The sequence below is a fragment of the Ursus maritimus genome, unplaced genomic scaffold, assembly GCF_017311325.1.
Source record: "Ursus maritimus isolate PB19 unplaced genomic scaffold, ASM1731132v1 scaffold_2, whole genome shotgun sequence".
NCBI classification, from domain to species: domain Eukaryota; kingdom Metazoa; phylum Chordata; class Mammalia; order Carnivora; family Ursidae; genus Ursus; species Ursus maritimus.
The window spans coordinates 59023224-59044437 of NW_024424452.1; the positions used below are offsets into that span (position 1 = coordinate 59023224).

Genomic DNA, 21214 nt, shown 5'->3' on the forward strand with positions numbered 1-21214 from the left:
AAAAAATTACATATTACCTCTTTCCCCATTTTCACCATGGACTGATAAAAATTTCTTAAATGTGTAAAATCATTCCATGAACCTATGCTTAAAAATTACGGAATGAAATGCTTTCTACTGTCTCTTTCAACTATAAAACTCCATCATCTATATTCTTATTTTGATACAATATGTTAAACAAATGTCAATCAAATGTAATTTACTTAATTCATTGTAATTAAAATAAGTAAAAAAAAAATTAGGAACAAGGGAAAATATCTCCTAATGTTCAATATAGTACTTCACCACAACTTACTTTAATTCACACTATACACATTAAAAAACTTTTTAGGGGCACCTGGGTGGCTCAGTCGGTTAAGCGTCTGCCTTCGGCTCAGTTCATGATCCCAGAGTCCTGGGATCAAGCCCGGGTCAGGCTCTCTGCTCAACGGGGAGTCAGCTTCCCCCTTCATCTGCCCCTCCCCTACTCATGCTTGCTTTCTCTGTCTCTCTGTCAAATAAATAACTAAAATCTTAAAAAAAAAAAATTCTAAAAGTTCCTGTGGGAAATGACAGTGTCATTTGAGTCTATTAAAGCATCATTCTGGTTGCACAAACTAGAAAGAGAAGTTGCACTGTGGTAATACTTGTCTTTATCTTAGAGACCAAGAGTCATTTTGCAAATTTGTAGTATCATTTCCCTAAACAACTCAGGACCAAATTGTACTTCGGTTCTTCAGTTCTACTTTTTTGTGGAGACAGACACACAGCTCTTGACTGTATTTTTACTTTATTTTTTTAAGCACTGCTGACAAAGTTAAGGTAACTTTTTATTGCACCATGTATAACTATGAAACAGCTTTAACGGGTGAAGGATGTAATAATTTAGACATCTCTTCATTTTAGAGAAGATGGAAACATCATTGGTTTTCTTTTCTCAATTAAATATGTGTGAATCAAAAGAAAAAACTTTTTTCAAGTTAATACATGGTTCAGGAAAAGAAGAAGCAAGCAAAGAAGCCAAGATCAGGTAAAATCATAATTTTTAAAATCGGTTTTATATTTTTAAAAAACATGATTGATGTTAAATATTTGATAGCACTTGTTTTTAAAATATCTGGTTGAAAACATATTGAATGTAGTATTATAACTGGGGGAAAAAGTCTTTTTGTTTAATAGGAACAAACACCTGTTAAATCTTAAGTGTTTTTATTTTTGAAAAAGTGCAACAATTTTAACCACATAGAAGAACTTGTAACAATCTTAATTGAAATATAATCTCAAATACTTTACAATCACTGAAGGAAAAAACAAAATATATTTCACATATGCTATACTAATTCCTCCACAAACTGAATGAAATTCACTAGGAAAACCATTGTGAGTGTGTTGGGGGTGGATGGTGGGTGAGAAGGGATGTTCAGGAGATTACCAATCCCACATTTGTTTGACAGTCAGAAGGAAAGATTTTAATTGTCATACAAACTGTCCTGAAGCTAATGCGTTTTCATTTTCAGAGCTAAGGAAAAAAGAAATAGGTTAAGTCTTCTCGTACAGAAACCTGAGTTTCATGAAGAAACCCACTCCAGTAGATCTGGGCACTTGGCCAAAGAAACAAGGTGAATAACTTTTAATTATTTGAAGGAAGATTTTGCTGATTCTATTCTTAAAGATTTAAGAAAGAGGAAATTAGGGATTTCCATTTTATTGGAAATTACACAGTATTATAAGGAAGGTTAGAGATCTCATTTCAAAAAACTAGGAATATTCCATAAAATTAAACCACTTTAATAACTTGCATTAAATAACCTTATAAAAATTTAAAGATGTTCTTTTAAAATTATATACCTGTCAATTTTAAATGATATATTTTACCCCTTATAAACTGATGAAATACTCATTAATTTAAGAGTTTCACAATATAATATTGTCATAGAGGAGAGCTATTCATCTCTTCCCTTAGTAGTTTGAATAAATGCCTCTAGGTATAAAAGCAAAAAAGTATGAAAAGGGATATTTTGTCATTTTTAGCCATTTCTTTAATTCAAACAGAAAATGAAGTGGCCTTATATACTAATATAATACACATTTTTCTAAAAATAAAATATGGCCAGTAAAAGATCCACGACAAATATATTCAACCTTGTAAATTATAACCATAAAATATTTGTTGTATTGCAACTTTTAAAATATATTTCTTATCCCTTTAGAACCTCATTAGCCAAACTTCCTGTATCTGTATAAAAAAAAACATTGCTGCATATTGTGGTAAGAGCTTCAAGGAAATTGCAGTTAAAAAAAAGTTTGGCTAAAAGTTACTGTCAGTTTAGGTTCTTCTACATGCTGAATTAAACTGGATATGCAGAGGTGAATAAATTGTTTTCTCAAGAAAAAAAAAAAGATACTCGACCCGATTTCTTTTTCTTTGTTCGTAACCTAACACATGATTAATTTTAAATAAAATAATTCATATACTCATGAGAAAATATTTAATGTTATTTTAACATATTGTTTGATAGGCAAAATCAAAAAAAGGTGACCGATGTTTTTGAAGTTTCCAATGTAAATACAATTTTCATTACATTATAATAGAAGAAAGCCTATGACTGAAAAGAGCAGTGTTAAAGAGTAAGTTAGAGCAGATCCAGAAACAGACTTTCTGCATACTCCATTATAAACATTTTGTTTCTTGAACAGAGTCTCCCCTGAAGAAGCAGTGATATGGGGTGAATCATTTGACAAACTGCTTTCTCATAAAGGTTAGTGGTGTTTTTCCCAAATGCTTTATGTCTTAATGGACAATTATGCAAAGTATGCATGTAACTATACAAAACAGGCTGTCATAAAATGTAGTCTGATTGGTAATTTACAACAATCTGAGTTTCTGATCAAGAGAAATAGCTAAATAATAGAATAGTCAACAAATGGAAAATATTTTTTAAATATTCTGATTTTACTAAAAAGTACTTATTGTGGTTGAAATAGTACCTCTTTGTGCTGTGATTAATAGTTTCAAATTTTTTAATTTATTGATTTTTGAATGAGATCCTTGGTTTTTAAATACCTGATTACCCATGTTATTTTTATTGTTAAGTGATCTAAAATCTAAAGTAGTTCTTTTATTGGAAATTCAGGTAACCCTCATGAAAATAATTTTTTTTCAATTTTGTAAATATTTCACTCTTCATATCAATCATCTCATTTTAAAGCAGAATTTTGTAAAAGAGTTGAGAATCAGATGGGTATTTAAGATGGAACTTTGTAGGTGAAGTGAAAGGTGAGGACAAATATTGATTCCTTGCCTGACTGTTCAACACTGACAAAGCATGAGTCAGAGGACAGGCTGGCAAGATTGTTACTCTATTTTTTTTTAATTTGACAGTTTATTATAAGGAAGCAAATGTCTTTTCATCTGTGGATGCTCAAACCTAGCATATCACCTGATAAATATTAAGTGCTCAAATAATATAACCAAATTTGTTTCTAGGAAAAGGTTAACCCATGGTTCCTTTGAGATCTGAGTTCTGGGTCTCTTCTGCTATATAATGGTTGTATAATCTTAGTTAAACTTCCTAATTTCTCTGACTTTCAGCTTCTTCAAGTGTAAATGGAAATAACAATGTCTTTAGCTCCAATAGGAATGGATTTCTGTCAGGATTAAATGAGATGATGAATAAGAAACCAATAACTGACACTACACAAATGTATATTGTTACTTCTATTATGAAAAATAATAATTATCAACAATAAATTAATAATCCTTTTCTATTTTCCAGTTTATTCCCAACTGGGTAAAATCACTTACAGGATGAAATTTCAATTAAAAGAAAGATATAAGCTGTATTTATTTATTGAACTTAATAAACTGGTACATAATAATTTTATCATACTCCCACAATCCATACAGAGAGAAGAAAGATTCAGCGAGGGTAATTAGTCCTACAGAAAAATTTCCCCTGGCATTCTGTAATCATTCTGTTTTACGAGTAGTCAAAACTGAATGGAAAAAATTAAATCTGCTGCTCTCTCTCTTTTCTCTGCTGGTGAAAATATTAAAGAGCTGTAAAATAGCAGCAATTTGAATCAAGAGGGTTCAACATGATAACAAAAGTCAGCACTGACCCACTTGGACATTATTATCATTGCTCTTGATCAAAGTGCTAATTAAATTATATTGCATTCACAAAAAAAATATGTTACTAGTATTCTTTTAATCAATCCTTCAAAAATCCAATTATTTTTCATTGCAAAGCTTATTGTAATATTAAATTATAAAGCTTAAAATAATCAGCTAAAAAAGTCTTTTGGTTGCAATGGTTAAATTCAGCTCATTTCTACTGTCTTGACTCCAGGCAAAAAAAAAAAAAAAGGAAAGATCGTTATACTCATTAGTCTGCACACACACACACACACACACACACACACACACACACTTCAAAAAAGACCTTACTCTATCAAATTTTACAGAATTCCCCTTTGGTTAAATGAGTAAGTTTCTCAAATTCTGTATGTCATGTCTACATAAAGGAAAAGGAAATTGTATTAAATTTAGTCAAAGGGGAAATGCAGTGATAAACAAAATACAAATCAAAATTGGGTATTTAGTTTGACAAAAATGGCTGATATTAAAAGCAGTGTATGCTGATTATTAGCGTCTTTAGAAATGGAGCCACATAATAAATGGTTCTTATGCTAGATTTTAGGAGATTAATCAAAATTCACTAGCTGGACAAGGAGAGAGACCATTCAAGTGCAGAGCCAACATAGACATGGGGCATTAACCAGTGCAATTTATTTAGGGAATTAAAAATAAAGTAATTCTTTGTTGAGAAACAATTTGAAAATGGAAGGGTGGCTTAGGGTGACAGACAATACACAGGCGAGACTAAAACAGAAAGAGCATGTTTTTTGCTGTATTCCACAGAAGCGACATAATCCATGGAGTGTTTTGATAATCCCACTATTTTTTTTAAAGATTTTACGTATTTATTTGACAGAGAGAGACACAGTGAGAGAGGGAACACAAGCAGGGGGAGTGGGAGAGGGAAAAGCAGGCTTCCCGCTGAGCAGGACCCTGGGATCATGACTTGAGCCGAAGGCTTAACGACTGAGCCACCCAGGCACCCCGATAATCCCGCTATTTTATCCAAATTTCATTCATCAAATGTAGTTTAACTCTTTTAAAAATTAAAAAAAACCCACAGAAGATAAAATCCAAGAAAATCTAAACAAATTATGGACTTTAGTTAATAAAAGTGTATCAATATTTGTTTATCAATTATAACATATGTACTTTGCCAATATGAGATGTTAATAATAGGAAGAAACTTGGTTGTGGGGTATAAGGAAACTGCACCATCTACATAGCTTTTCCATAAATCTAAATCTATTCTAAAATAAAATGTTCCTCTTGTTTCTATGCAGATATTAGGATACATTTTTTCCACCATCTTCATTTATTGACAGATTTGTCTGAAATTGTGAAATGAATCATAAAAATCTATAATTTAACTGCACACATAAAAATCAATAATTTCTAAATGCTATTTAATAGAAACAGAAATTATGAATAAATAAAAAAACAATATCAGATTATATGTGATTCATAATCATCAATTTCAAATTTAGTTATCAGTCTTCTCATTGAGTGACTTTATAAAAGTAAATATTATCAATATAAAGTTAGCAAATCAATTCAAATAATATTGTATGTATATGTATATTGCACTTACACATATGTGTGTATTTGTATACATATATATGTATATGGTTCGACATAAGATATTTTGAAAGTAAAATAATGCTGCTCAATAATGTTTGAAAATAATTAGCTAAATAGTTTAAAAATGCTATATAACTTGCAAGGTATCGTGTAACCTTTCAAAAATTATTAAAAGAGATTATCTAGATGTGTGCAAGATTTCAACAGGCAGAAGAAAAAATAATTCCTGAGTTAGGAAAAAGGCAGGAAAATGGCTAGAGAAATAAGAGATTTTGGTATAACTTGGAAAAGCAACCCGTTCACTTTCACTGGGGCAGAGTAGTGAACAAATACATTGGAAAGTCAAGTTGGGGACAAACTTTTGAAGAGTTTGTTAGAAAACTGATGGACAAAAAAGTAGAATTCTATACATGTAATATGGATTACCTACAAGATTGTTACAAATATAAAAGTTAACCTCAAGGTAAGGGCTATTTTGGAAAGAAAACAGATGAACTTGGTGACTGATTGAATGTGTGTGTGTATTGTAAAGTGAGATGATGAAGAGATAGGAGATGAAGAAAAAGGATGAGTCAAAGATCTTTAGATTTTGTTTCATATTAATAGGAAGATGACAGTGCCTTTTATAGATGAGAAAAAGAGGTGGGAGAACAAGATTTGTGAGAAGATAACAGGTCAGAGTTTGAACTTATTTAGTTGCTGGTAAACTTTATCAGAAGTTTTGCAGAGTTTTATAGGCACACACCTAGAATATGGAAGAGTGATTGATTATAAATAGAGGTTTTTAACCATCACATCTTCAATCAGTAATTGAAGATGTGAAAGAGGTTTTATTTCCTGCAGAGAGTCTCTATCAATAAGAAAATCTTCCAACTACTACATAACTGTGCATTTTCCAGTCATTGCAAATAATTCCAATATTTTTTACCTTTTCATTAATGAATATTTGCTTGGACTTTTTGCACCATTAGTGTGGTTCTACTAAACTTAATTCTGAAAAATTCATAATAGATGAGAGAAGTAAAATATGTAAGTCATGGCACCCCCTTGCTTTAAAAATATAAACTGATTGTACTGTGGAAAATACTTACTACTGACTTTGAATAAAGGCTGCAAGGAAATGAGTACTCACTTTTGCAGAAGGAAATGAGTACTTCTCCTTACACTTTTTACCTTGTGGCTTTTCAACGTGCCCTTCCCAATTTTCAGTTACTGATTTTCTGCAAGATAAGAGATTGCAGTATTCTGCAAAGTTGAATTTCTGAATCAGGCTGACCCAAACCAAACACTCAATTTCTTAATCTGTCTCAGAATAAAAGTAAGTAAAATCCAGTCTAAATTATAAATGGATCACATAAATATATCATTATTGCAACAGTAACCACAACATTCTGTGTCAGGTCAAGAGCTATGAAGCCAAATATTTAAGGGGAAAACATGCAACCAAGTAATACTGTACTTGGGTTTCCAACCTGAGAGTTTCTTGACTTTTTGTTTCATTTGGTTTCTTGGCATCAGAAAAATTCTCCAACAGATGCCAGAATTTCAATTTAGAAACATGCAATCACAAGCGTTTCATATTTGTATGACACATTGAGCCAGCTCCTTCCAGTGTGAATTCTAATCCCAGGTTCCATCATGCACTTTTGGCAGCTGCATTCACCACTGCTGCCTTCTAAAGGACTGTTTGTTAAGTTACTCCTTCTGTGTATGAAATGGTTCCATTGTGACCTGATTTAATGTAGCTGCCCAAAGAGAAACAGGAAGTAACTAATGTCCTGGGATAATTTTGCACAACATTGCATGTTAGTTTTTAAAAAGTAATTTACTTAAACTTTTAAATAAATGAACTACTTTCTGATCATTATTAATTCATTTCTTGAATCAGTATTTATTCTTCTTTATTATATTCATATTATGCCAACAAAATCCATTCAATTTGATTAACCCATTATCAGCATTTTTAGCACATAGCACTTTTCCTAATATTAGTGCTGTGACTTCATTCTGAATGTCTGTATCAAACTTAAGACTAATCATGGTAACAAAGATCTTTTGCATGATATTCCAGAGTACACTGGCTGGCCCATAGTCGACACTCATATTTTGTGAATTAGTAAAGGACTATATATTAAGAAACATTTATTTTATTTCTTGAAAGATTTCTATTTGAATTCCATGCAAATTGATTTCTCCTCTGCTGTTCCAAACAGAATAAATAACCCACACAAATATCCTTCATTAGTCCTTGGGATATAAATGCCTGTCTTGCCCACCCATTGACTTTCATATTCCTCAGCAGTAGGAACTTTGTTGTTTGATGGCAGCTTATAACTTTGAACAAAATACATCTGGGTTCAGACTTCTGCACTGAAATTTACCAGCTGTAAATTTAGGGCAACTTAACCCTTTGAACCTCAACTTCTTCATCTGTAAAAATGGGTTACTCCATAGGGTTAACATGAAAATTAAATGGAGCTGTGCCAATAAAAGGCATATATAGCAAGGTGTCAGGACCCTAGCAAACACCTAAAACTTCTATTACACTTAATATTACTGCATTTTCAGCATATAATACAGTCCTCAAGTTCATACTAGGTGTTTTATAAATAAAAGATAGGTGAAGAAAGTTATTTTTAATATGTGACAATTTCAGTTGCCTGGCATATGGATGATTCCTTTTAGAAGTTTAGTGCAAAACACTTTATTATGACTGAGATCTGTTAATAGGAAAAATAATGGTCATATTCTCCCAAAATTGTGACATTTATTAACTCACTTTAGGAATAATTTGACATTTAAAAACTGATCAGTTGTACTTATACATGACATATGGATAGAATAAGTTGAAATCAGAAAAGTTTTTTCCTTCACTGGGGTCAGCGTAACTTTATTCACAGACCCAATAATGCTTATACTTAATTTCCTCTTTCCAAACTAGGTTTAACCTGGAACAGACTATTGTCTCATTGCAAGATTACAGGCATTTTATTTTGACTCTGAAAATACACATTTTTAGGTACTTGAGGAAAATCTTCTGTGTATCAAAATGCTTCAAAGAATCATTACCCATTTATATTTCCCTTTTACATTTGGAGAAAAGCACACTATGCAGCATGAAGAAATAAATCTTGAAAACCAAACACTAAGTGAGCTAAAAAAAATAAGAAAAGTTGTTAAATATCCTACATTGATCATTCTTGCTTATTCTCAGTTATTAGAGTTTGTAGACTCATTCAGGAACTGCTTAGCACTAAGACCTCTTTAAAAAGGTTGTGCTTAACCAGGAATTATCTTACTTTTGCATCTAATGACTGTAGAAAAGTTCTGACTTGCTTGTCAGTCTTAAATGATAACTTCTCAAATTCATGTAAGCCTGACCTTTGCTTGTCTTCCTAGTTTTTTCACAAACATTTAACCACTAACACCTTGTGCTCAGGGTTAATTTGTGGGGAAAAAAAAATCTCCCCTTATTCCAGTGAAACACCAATGGAAGGAGCAGTGGGATAGAGCTGCATGATTCTTTTGTCGTGGTAGTGGTGAAGTCATCCCATATTCAATACTTTGGAAATGTATATAGGTTGTCATGTCATTTTCTGTTCCTGCATCTCTAATACATTTTTTAAAAATTGCTTACAACATAAAAAAATGGTGCTTGTCAAAGAGGACAAGTTCTATATATAGGATAAACAAATTGAAATATAAAACATAGTTTGAGGATTGTATTAGTTTCCCCTTGCTGTGGTAACAAGTTACCATATCTCTGGTGACTTAATGCAAATCTACTATCTTACAGTTCTGTGGATCAGAAGTACAGTATGGGGGGGCGCCTGGGTGGCTCAGTTGTTAAGTGGCTGCCTTAAGCTCAGGTCATGATCTCAGGGTCCTGGGATCAAGACCCCCATCAGGCTCACTGCTCAGCAGAAGCCTGCTTCTTCCTCTCCCACTCCTCCTGCTTGTGTTCCCTCTCTTGCAGTCTCTCTGTCAAATAAGTAAAATCTTAAAAAAAAAAAAAAAAAGAAGTACAGTATGGGTCTTATTGGGAGGAAGGGGGAATCAAGGTGTGGTTAGGCTATTGTCCCTTCTGGAGGGTCTAGGGGATAATCCCTTTCCTACCCATTCAGGTTTTTAGCAGAATTCAGTTCTTTGCAGGTTTGGACAAATGTCTCCATTATTTTGCTGGCTCTTAACTCATGACTATTCACACCTTCTAGAAGCCACCACATTTTTTGGCTCATGACCATCTTTTTCCATCTTTAAGGTCAGTAACATCATTTCATATTGTATCTCTCTGACCCACTCTTCTGTTCCTCTTCCACTTTTAAGGACTCATGTGCTTAGACTGGATTGGATTATCCACCTAGATAATACAGGATAATACAGGATAATTTCCCCATTTCATGGTCCTTAACCATACCCACATCTGCAAAAGCTCCTTTTTTCCATGTAAGGTGACATATTCACAGGTTTTGGGAATTAGGGCATAGTCATCATTGGAGAGATGTTACTGTGCCTACCACACAAAATGTTGCGCTCCTAAGAAAGATACATTTCTAAGATGTGTTTGTTTGTTTGAAAAGTGAGATTTGGGGAAATCGAACTTATCTGAAACTCAGTTTCCTCATCTATGAAAATGAATATAGGACATATTCCTAGCATCTGTTGTAAAGGTTAAATGTGGTAGTGCATATAAGCAGCACATAGCCCTCAGAACCTCAGAACCTCTAAACATGTTATAAATGCAAAATCTCTCCATTTCCATAATTCTACCAATAGAGATTCATTCTTCTTGCTTCACTCTGTATGGAACTTTTTATATTAGAAGCCATCACTGACCATAAGGAATCATTCTAGAGAGTAGTGAATATAAGAAATGAATATAAGTGAAAATGAGTTGAGGAAAGAAAGCTATCATTTTATTTCACAATTCTTTTAACCATAATGTTAGAATGTTTGATTCTCCTTTCATACATTGCTAAATTTAAATCTTTAAATCTTTTGTTCAGAATCTTTGCATCTCTGATCATGATGGATATTGATCTGTAGTTTTCTTTTTCTGTCTTTCTTAATATTTTTATTTTATTTTATTTATTTCTGGGGAGGAAAGAGTATCAGGTTTTGGTATTAAAATGATGTGGAAAGTATTCATCCCTTCACTGTTTTCTGGAAGGAGTTGTATAAGATTAGAATACTTTTTCTTAAGTGTTTGATAAAATTCACCAAATCTGGACCCAAAATTTTTTACGGGGAGAGGAGAATATTTTTATTGTATAAAGTCTGTTTATTAATTGGATTAGGGCTATCAGATTTTTCACTTCTTTAGTGTCATTTTGAGTAGTTTTTTTTTAATTTTTCCATTTTATTTATGTTTATTGGTATAAAGTTGTTCAGAATATTTATTATCTTTGTGATATGTTTCTGATATGTGGTAATATTCCTGATTTGCTTTGTACTATGAAACAATCTTGCTAAGGGTTCTATTTTATTAATGTTTTCAAAGGACCAACTTTTTGCTTTTGCTAATTTTCTCTATGTTTTGTTTTCTTTCATATAGATTTCTGCTCTGTTTTTATTATTTTTCCCTTCTACTTACTGTGGCTTTAATTTGTTCTTATTTTCAAGCTTCTTAAGATAGAAATTTATATCTTGATTTCATACCCTTCTTTTTTTACTAGTATAGCTTTACATACAATGAATTTCCCTCTAAATACTGTGTAAACTGCACCCCTCTAATTTTGATGTGCTGTACTTTTCTTATAATCCAATTGTAAATATATCATAATTTCTCATGTAAGTCCTTATTTGACCTATGAATTTATGTGTGTTATTTTGTTTCCAAATAGTTGGAGGCTTTTCTAGCTATGTTACTAGTATTAATTTTTTATTAAGACCCTTGTGGGCAAAGGACATACTCTATAAGATGTCATTCTTTTGAAGTTTAGATTTATTTTTCATCTACCCACCATGTGTTTATCTTGGACAATCTTCCTTGTGCTCTTGAAAAGGTGTTGGGCAGAGTGTTTTATAATTATCAATTAGGTCAACTTGGTTAATAATGTTAAGTTTTATATAACCTTATTAATATTCTGTCTACATGTTCTAGAAATTTATAAATGAACAGAATTAAAATCTACAACTGTAATTGTAAATATTTCTACTTCTTTCAGCTCTGCCAGTTTGCTTCACATATTTTAGAGCTCTGCAAATAAGTCCATATATATTTAGGATTATTATTTACTAGTAATAGCTGACCACTTTACAATTATGAAATGGAAATACTCTTTATTTTGAAGTCACTTTGTCAGGCCACATCAGATTGTTTTTATACAGATGCTAAACACCTATGTTGTGTATCATTTTCACTATTTTATTTCACCTTCTTAATATTTTATTTTTAACATGTGTTTCTTGTAGCCAATATATAGTCTAGTTTTAATTTTGAATGCAGTCTGATGATCTCTGACCGTTAATTGAAGTATTTAGTCCATTGAAATGTAATGTCATCATTGATATAGGTTAGATATAGCTAACATCTCATTTTCTGGTTGTCCCATAATTTTGTTGTTATGCTTTACCTCCTTTCCTTTTCCTCAGATTAAATAATTTCTATTCAACTCTCTTGTAGTTGACTCACCCTTTCTTATGTAGTCTTTAATTTGTTGTCATGTCCATTCAATCGATTTTTTACCCCAGGTATTTTCTATTCCAGTTCTAGCCTTTCCATTTGATTGTTTCTATCCTTTCAGTTTATCTGCTGAGTTTTTGCATCTATTCACTCATTATGTCTTTTTTAACATTTATGTTCTTCAACAAATTAATAATAGCTTTTTTACTGTCCTTGTATGTTATTTCAAATATTTTGGATACTTTGTGGTCAATTTCTAATGACTGCTTTTGTTATTGATAATGGATCACATTAGATATTTCTTTGCATGCCTAATCAATTTTTATTGTATGTGAGCATAAAGGAAGATAGAGGAGTCTAGACTCTGTTGTCTTCCTTTAAGGAGTTTTGGATTACTTTTCTGTCAGTCTGTTATATCCCCCACAGATCCTCTTTATTTTTTCTGGCCGGTTCGATCCTTTGAAACCAACCTCTTTCTGATTTGCCTCAATACTAGTATAAAGCTCTTGCTCTTAGGCATAATGTTTGTAACAAAAACATGGACTTTGTTGAGCCATGACTCCAAAGTTTGGTGGCAAGTTAGACAAGAGTCCTTCTCATGAATCTTTAAAAAAGTGCATGAGAAACACAAGTGAGCAAGCAACTATAGCACAATGTTTTAAGTACCTGGAACTTAGAGTGTGAAAAAGATAGTGGAAAGAGATGAAAGGCACTACTGGAAGAATTTTAAAAGTAGAGAAACATGATGAAGTCTGTATATAGAAAGATATTACTGACTAGAATGTGGATTATAAACTAAGAGGGTGTGGGAACAAGTAACAGAACCCTAGAGTAAGGACCCTAATTAGAAGGTTGTCATGATAACCTATTTGAAAAATAATTCTGCTCTAAGTGAAATAAATTTTAAAAGCTCACTTTTTTTGAATGGGTAAATAGTTAAATAGTGGTATATCGTTATCTTACTTGTGGTGTTTTATTAGAGTTGACCCTTGAACAATGTGGGTTTGAACTCTACAGGTCTACTTATTCTTGGATTTTGTCAGTAAAGTACTATAAATGTGGTTACCATTAGGCTTTAATCTAACATTTTCTCTTCCTTATGGTTTTTTTAAGTTTCTTTTATCTGGCTTACTTTATTGTAAGAATACTGTATACAATATACATAATATACAAAATGTATGTTAATTGACTGGGGGCTTCTGCTCAACAGTTAAATATAAGCAGTTAAGTTTTTCAGGTGTCCAAAGTTATAAGTGGACTTTTGACTGCATGAAGTGGGGGGTTGGCACCACTAACACTTGCACTGTTCAATAACAACTGTATAGTTTTGCAAGATGTTACATTGGTGGAAACTGGATAAAGAGTACATGGGATCTCTATTCTCTCCTACAGCAACATGTGAATTTACAATTTTCTCAAAATAAAGAGATTTAATTTTTAAAAATGTGTATAAGCCAAAAAAAGTAGAATACCATAAAAAGTTGAATGAGCACTAGTTTTAAAGTCAGTTTGTCTTAGGGATGAATTCTAATTCTGCCACATTCTAGCTATGTAAACTTTACCTGACTGAGCCTTAAATAAATGATAGTCATCAAGACCATTAACATAATCACCGTCAAAACCCACAAAGTATAATACTATGTGCTAGTCACCGTTTTAAGTACTTTGCATGTTTTAATATTTTTAACTCTCTCCTCTCTTGCTTTCTTCTCTCATGGTTTGTTGGCTTTTGTTAGAGATATACTTGGATTCCTTTGTCTTTACTTTTTGCATATCTATTTTTGGTTTTTGATTTGTGGTTACCATTAGGTTTTTATCTAACATCTTATGCATATAGCAGTCTATATTAAGTTGATGGCTGCTTACATTTGAACCCATTCTTTACTCCTCTCCCCCACCCTCCATGTTTTAGGTATTTGGTATCATACTTTACATCCTTTTATTTTTGGAATCCCTTGACCAATTTTTATAGATATACCTAATTTTACTGGTTTTGTGCTTTCTGCTTTTCTTATTCCTACTTATGTTCTTTCCTTTCCATTCAAAGAGCTCCTTTTAACATTTCTTGTAGGAATGGTTTAGTAGTCATGAATTCTTTTAATTTTTGTTTGTCTGGGAATCTCTTTATCTCTCCTATTCAGAATGATAACTTTGCTGCATAGAGTATTCTTGGTTGCAGGTTTTGTTTTGTTTTTTCTCTTAGCACTTCTAATATATCATGTCACTTTATTCTGGCCTGTAAAGTTTCTGCTGAAAAATCAACTGACAGACTTATGGGGTTTCACTTGTATGTAACTGTTTTCTTTACTTTTGCTGCTTTTAAAATTCTCTCTTTATCTCTACTTTTTGCCATTTTAATGACTGTGTGTCTTGATGTGGACCTCCTTGGGTTGATTTAGGGGGCTCTCTGTGCCTCCTGGATCTGGATTTCTGTTTCTTTCCTTGGATTTGGGAATTTTTGGGCTATGATTTCTCCAAATAAATTTTCTGCCCCACTTTCTCTCTCTTTTTCTTCTAGGATCCATACAATGAAAAAGTTATTACACTTGATAGTGTTGCTAAGTTCCCTAAGTCTATTTTTCTGTTTTGTGCTGCTCTTTCATTTGAGACATATCCCCCATCTCTTCATTTTGTCTAACTCTCTGTGTATGTTTCTATGTGTTAGGAAAGTCAGCTACATCTGCTCTTGAAAATAGTGGCCTTATGAAGAAGTCCTGTGGCGCCCTGCAGTGCAATGTTCCCTATGCACCAGAACCTGGCACTTCAGGGATGTCTCCTCTGTGTGTTATGTGTTCTGCTATTGTGGCTAAGCCTGGGGTGTCTGGCACGAGGGTCTGTTTCTCTCCCCTGTCTGTGCCTGCTGTGTCCCTCCCTCCTGCAGACAGTCTCTTGGGTCTATTTGGCTCCCAACTGTGTCTCTGCCCTTCCTACCCACTGTAACAAGTCCTCTTCTCTACATTTAACTGTGGAGAGTCTCTTCTGCCAGGCCTCAGGCCATTCTCTGGGTTATTTACACTGATATGGATGTTATCTAGTTGTATCTATGGGACAAGGTGAAGGTCCTCCTACTCCATCTTTCCTGGAAATCAATGCTTTTAATTCTCTAAACAACCCTATCAGATAGGTATCATCATTATCTTAATTTTAAATATTGAAAAACTGAGGTATGGTAAGAAAGGTATTTCACTCAGGACTACGTAGTAACTATCTAAACATGAATTTAAACCCTGGCCATCTTCCACAAGACTTGATACCAATGCCTAACATTGATGGAGCTCAGGACAAAAGTAGAAATGGAGACCCCATACTAAATATCTAAATGCTTAAAAGCTATAAATCAAGCTAACAAACTGTTAAAAATATATATTTAGTCCTTTTATTTTTGCAAATATACTGTGTAACCATTAAGCTTGAATTTAAAATTCTCAGACTCTTTACAGTTCTATTCTATCAACATGCCTACCTTCCTTCTCTTTCTATTCATGGTTTGGTTCCATACTGTGAAAATCCTCTTTGCACACTTGTGTGGACACCCCAGCCTTCAAATTCAAGTCCTATCCTAAGGGTGTGAATACCATTGAGTCAGTGTGCCTTTAGTGGATGAACTTGGGGAAGAGGACTATGCAAACCCTGGTAACATAGAATTTTTAGACAGGGAATTCTAGGGTCCTGAGTACAGAAGCACAGTCTGGAAGTGGGGGATGGGGGAGAATGAGCTCCAAGTGGAATAGTTTCTTGGCTCTGTAGAATAACCCCACACCCCCGAGAAAGGCACTGAGGGACCTGAAAGAGACCCAAAGCAAGGTCCAGAGTAAGGGTTTGTCCCTCTTCCTCAGGTCTACGTATGATACCAGCCTCATTTCAACCGGAGTGATACTCACTTTTCATAATTTTGAAGATTACAGCTAATTTATATGAGGTCTCTCATGTATATTGTACAGACATGCATTTCTTCACTGAATTAGAGGGAAGACATAGCTATTCTGTTAATATTTGCAGTTATACTTTGATATCAAGTAGTACAATACAGGAGGGGAAGTGAGAGGGGTTAAATAGGTGATGGGTATTAAGGTGAGCACTGGTGATGAACACTGGGTGTTGTATGTAAGTGATGAATCACTAAATTCTACACCAAAAACCAATATCACACTGCATGTTAACTGGAATTTAAATAAATATTTGGTGGAAAAAAAAAACTAACTAGTACAATTCCTCAGCATTAATATTGTATAGTTAAAATATATCACTTCTTTTCCTGGTAGATGGACTGGAGACTTTTACCAGATTCCTTAAAACTGAATTCAGTGAAGAAAACATTGAATTTTGGATAGCCTGTGAAGATTTCAAGAAAAGTAAAGACCCTCAACAAATTAGCCTTAAAGCAAAAGCAATATACGAGAAATTTATACAGAATGATGCTCCACAAGAGGTACAGTAAAGATGATTGTAAAAATTTAAAACTGCTTGAAAAATTTTTGAGAGAATCTGCCTTTATCAAATCGGTATCCTCATACATTCCACTAGAAAGGTCAAGATTTTATTGAAGCAAAAATGGATATTTATATAAATTCCTACATACAAACAGAATGCATTGTAAGACTTTGCCATGAAAGTAAAAGTGTTATTGAAGTCATTCCTTGGGGTTATTTTTATTCTAGACTAAGAGGAAATACAATTACTTGCAACATTTAGATTCATTCTCTTATCCATATTAATCACCTAAGCATAAGCAATGTCTCATCAAAACTAACAATTTCTATAAGAGAGGAAAGCAAGACAAATTAAAATGTTCATATAATGTACCATTTTAGTGTGAGCTCATCTACCTATGCAAAGTTTTGATTGCACCAAAATAATTATTCCTCCACTTTAAAATAGACTAAAAGAAAATATCATAATCGACAGATGAAGGAAACCTAATTTGACAGTGGCTCAAGTGAAAAAACAGTTGTGATTTTCTTGGACTGCAAGCTCAGTATAAGATAATTGTGTGACATGATTGCTAAAACTATAGCAATAAAACTATAAAACTAGCAAATATTACCTGACTGACCTCAAAAATAATTTAAATAGAGTTTCTATATTTTCATTATGTGTTCAATAAATAATATTTCTTTGCTGAAGTGGTAGAACTGGTAGTCTATCGCTATTAAGAGTTCTATTTCACTATAAATTAGTATTGTCCATGAGGTAGCATTTGTCTGTGAAGATATCATTTCACATGGAATGATGATTGTTTTTCTTGTTTCAATATGTTTCAATCTGTTCTGTGTTTCAATGCATTGTTCTGTTTTTCCCATGGCCAATTTTATAAACAGATTTTTAAAAAGCAGCTAATTGTATGGTGTTACCCATGAGGGAAAAGGAAGGAACCTTAACTGAAAACGTCTATCAGAATCAGATTTGGCAGTAGTGCTTTGATAAGAACTATTAAAAGATTTTGTATCTTTAAAGATATCCATTTTCAGCACACACTTGCTTGTGAGAAAATATCATAATAAAGTGAAAAGAGCATGGGAATAAAACAAAAGCCCCTCATTGAAGTCCCAAATATGCCCCAAATTTCTATGAAGTTTCGTTTCCACTTTGAAAATGGGTCAACCTAATGGTCTGTATGATATTTACAATGTTTCATATTCTAAATTAGCAAAGTGAGAAGGACCGGATGCATAGGAAGAGAAGAGCCAGATGAAATCCCAGCCCAGGTAAATCACTGGATCCCTAGACTTATAACAAAAAAAATCACAAAAGCATCCAAGTGCCTTATGCCCACTCCAACATTGGATCAGTCCTGCACTGTTTGTTTTTCAAAAGCATTTACTTAAGTCAATTGACCATAATCATACTTTTTTGTTATTATTATCATCATCCAGGTTAACCTTGATTTTCACACCAAAGAAGTCATTACTAAGAGCATCACCCAACCTACCCTACACAGTTTTGATGCTGCACAAAGCAGAGTGTATCAGCTTATGGAACAAGACAGTTACACACGTTTTCTGAAATCTGACATCTATTTAGACTTGATAGAAGGAAGACCTCAGAGACCAACAAATCTTAGAAGACGATCACGCTCATTCACCTGTACGGAGTTCCAGGATGTAAAGTCAGATGTTGCCATTTGGTTATAAAGAAAATTAATTTTGTTCATTTTGATGGCAAACTTGTAATCTGCTTTTAAAATATAGCATGTTTACTTCTAACAAACGAGTACATCTTTTAAAACAAAATGCATCATGTCAAGGATTTTAAAAATGTAAATCAAAACTTACGTTATAATAACACATACTATATCTGCCAATATATTCTGTAAAGCCTTCCATTTGACTTCATTCCATTCATAATCAGAAAAACTTATTACTTAATGGAAAGAAAGTAAAGAAGTAATAACAATCTTTTATAAGACCGTAAAGTTGAATTAAAGTTAAGCTTTTGCAAAATTGTCAATACTTAGAACAAATACCTAGTTTGGATATTTTTTTCTACATGTAAAAAAGTTAATGCTCAGATATCCATATATTTGGAACATATTTTCCATAATGATGAAGACTCTTTCTTTCTCTCTCCGTCGTAGAGAGAGTTAGAGGTGGTCCGGTTCTTACAATAGGAGAGGACAATCATGTATTCTTGGGTTACTAACCCTGGTTCAAGAATAAGCAATGTATCACTTCTAGTTACAAGCCAGAAACAGGAACTTTGGGGAAGATGCATTCACCGCTATAGAACTTCCAGGTTAAACATAACCCACGTGGATAACTGAGAATGGGATCCACGGTTTGGGCTCATTCTTAAGTGAGCATGGACTTATCCAGTAAGTGGAGCACACTTCTAATGGCCATAGAAACATGACCAGATTATACATAGCTCCAGGTTGGGACTAGGAGCATCTTCTCATCTGCTAACAGAAATTGCTACTAAAGTAGTGGGCAGTCAGCAGTTTGAATGAGGCCCAGAGGAGGTTTATCTCAGAAGTAATTAAGTTTTATTTTTGGACTTCTAGGACTGGGATAAAAATTAGAAATGAGAGGAGGTAAAGAAGCAAGGAGTCCAAGGCCCTGGAGACTCATGCATCTGCTACACTGGCTCCTATAAATAAAGTATTTCCCCATTGATTGTGTTCTTGTTCCAAGTCTCACTGAGTCTTTAATAGTATATTATTCAAATAAGATTATGCTAATAAGTATATATGTCTCTACTTTAGGGAAATATTTAATTTTAGATATGTGTTGCATGTCAATGTCTGTATTTAATTATGCCATACATTTGGCTTTGGCAAATGTTATTTTATTTGGAATGTAAAATATAAAAAATGCAGATCACCTATAGTAATAAATATTTTTAATTTCTTCATTCATACAGTTAATGTTTATTTGACCACTAAGTGCTCTTGCTGATTGTTGATTATCCTTTCTGTCATCAAACTACACATAGACTTATTTTACAATGATACTGAGATAGAAACTATTAAAGTGTTTTGTCACTGATCTTACTACTAATTCAATTCTTTATACTGTTATAAATATGAAAACAAGGTATCATGCATTTCAAAAATCAACTAAGAAAGTGATTTTTAATTTTTCTATGGCTCATTTATATTTTCTTTTTTCTGTGGAAGTGTCTTTTCAAAGAGTATGATTCATACACAGTTAAGACTTGATATACGAGTTTCTGATCTCATTAGAAAAATCATGGGCTGATTTTAACAGCATTGTTCTAGGACCATAAATATATATTATATAGCTTTTTCATTTGTAATACTTTTCAGACATGTCCAATATCTTGTTTAAAAAATTCAATGGGACCCTTCAAAAACATACCAGGACTTTCTGATGAAATCAATGCCTGACTTCAAAGAACTTGTATCCATGGGAAGGACAACATGGTCACAAACAGGAAACAAAATAAACAATTAGAGAAGTGAAAAAGCCAAGTAAAAATGCGCAGACAGTACTGAGCACTGGCTGAAGGCATCACAGAAATATAATGAAAGCCCGAGAACTTGAGAACCTCAGTGCCTGGTCTCCCTAAACAGATGTATGAGCCCACAGACAAAAGTCAGTACCTATGCTGTCATATTTTGTACATAATAGAAGCTCAGTAGATGACTATGGGATCAAAAGGAAGCAAAAAGAAGCATTACGAGGAAAGTTCACATTTCAGCAAAAAATAAAGGTCTACTCTTATTGGAATGTGGCATATTTTTATTTGAATCCTGGCTCTGCCACTTATCAAGTGTTGTAGTATGTTGGGAAAGTTACCTAAGTATTTTGAACTTCAACTTCTCATTTGTAATATTGAAGTAAAACATTTACAGTGATGTTAAGATGATTAAATTTAAAAATATTTGTAAAGTACCAAGTATAGATTAATTGACTTTCATGCATAAACAAAAGTATGGGACTTATTCTTGGTATTTAAGTATCACTTTTTAATTATAATATAAATTTTCCTAATGCTTATGCTAAAATCAAATAAATGTCCTTTGAAAATAATGAGATTTTCTTGAATAAAATATGGGGACAGCTCTTGCTCTCACCAAGTCTTTTATAATTTTGTCCTGCATAGAAAAGTAAATAATGACATTTTAGCCAAATAAAAAATATTGGAAAATTATAAACTTAAATATTCTTCTAAAGACAAAGCTGAAAAAAACTTAATTTTTTAATTATGTGCAATGCTGCTTGTAGAAAAAAAAAAACAGGACAAAGCATATTCAAGATATATACTCCCCCAAATGCTCACAGACTTAACCATAGCATTAACTAAAATTTAAATACATTAAATTTATTTTCACTGTATCGCACCAACTGGTCTTGCATTTAATTTCCTTGCTTTTTAATTATCATTGGTCTATAAAAGGGGAAACAAAAACAAAAATCCTTGCCAAT

The 21214-nt window shown here is 32.9% G+C and overlaps 1 protein-coding gene across 1 annotated transcript; it reads left to right on the plus strand.

Moving 5' to 3' along the window:
* Window positions 1–607: 607 nt before the first annotated feature.
* RGS18 (regulator of G protein signaling 18) lies at window positions 608–19810 on the plus strand. Its single transcript, XM_008685662.2, has 5 exons — window positions 608–1009; window positions 1497–1598; window positions 2677–2738; window positions 16589–16755; window positions 18200–19810. Exons 1-5 carry the CDS (start codon window positions 891–893, stop codon window positions 18455–18457), a joined length of 708 nt encoding a protein of 235 aa, XP_008683884.1. The 5' UTR covers window positions 608–890; the 3' UTR covers window positions 18458–19810.
* The last annotated feature ends 1404 nt before the right edge of the window (window positions 19811–21214 follow it).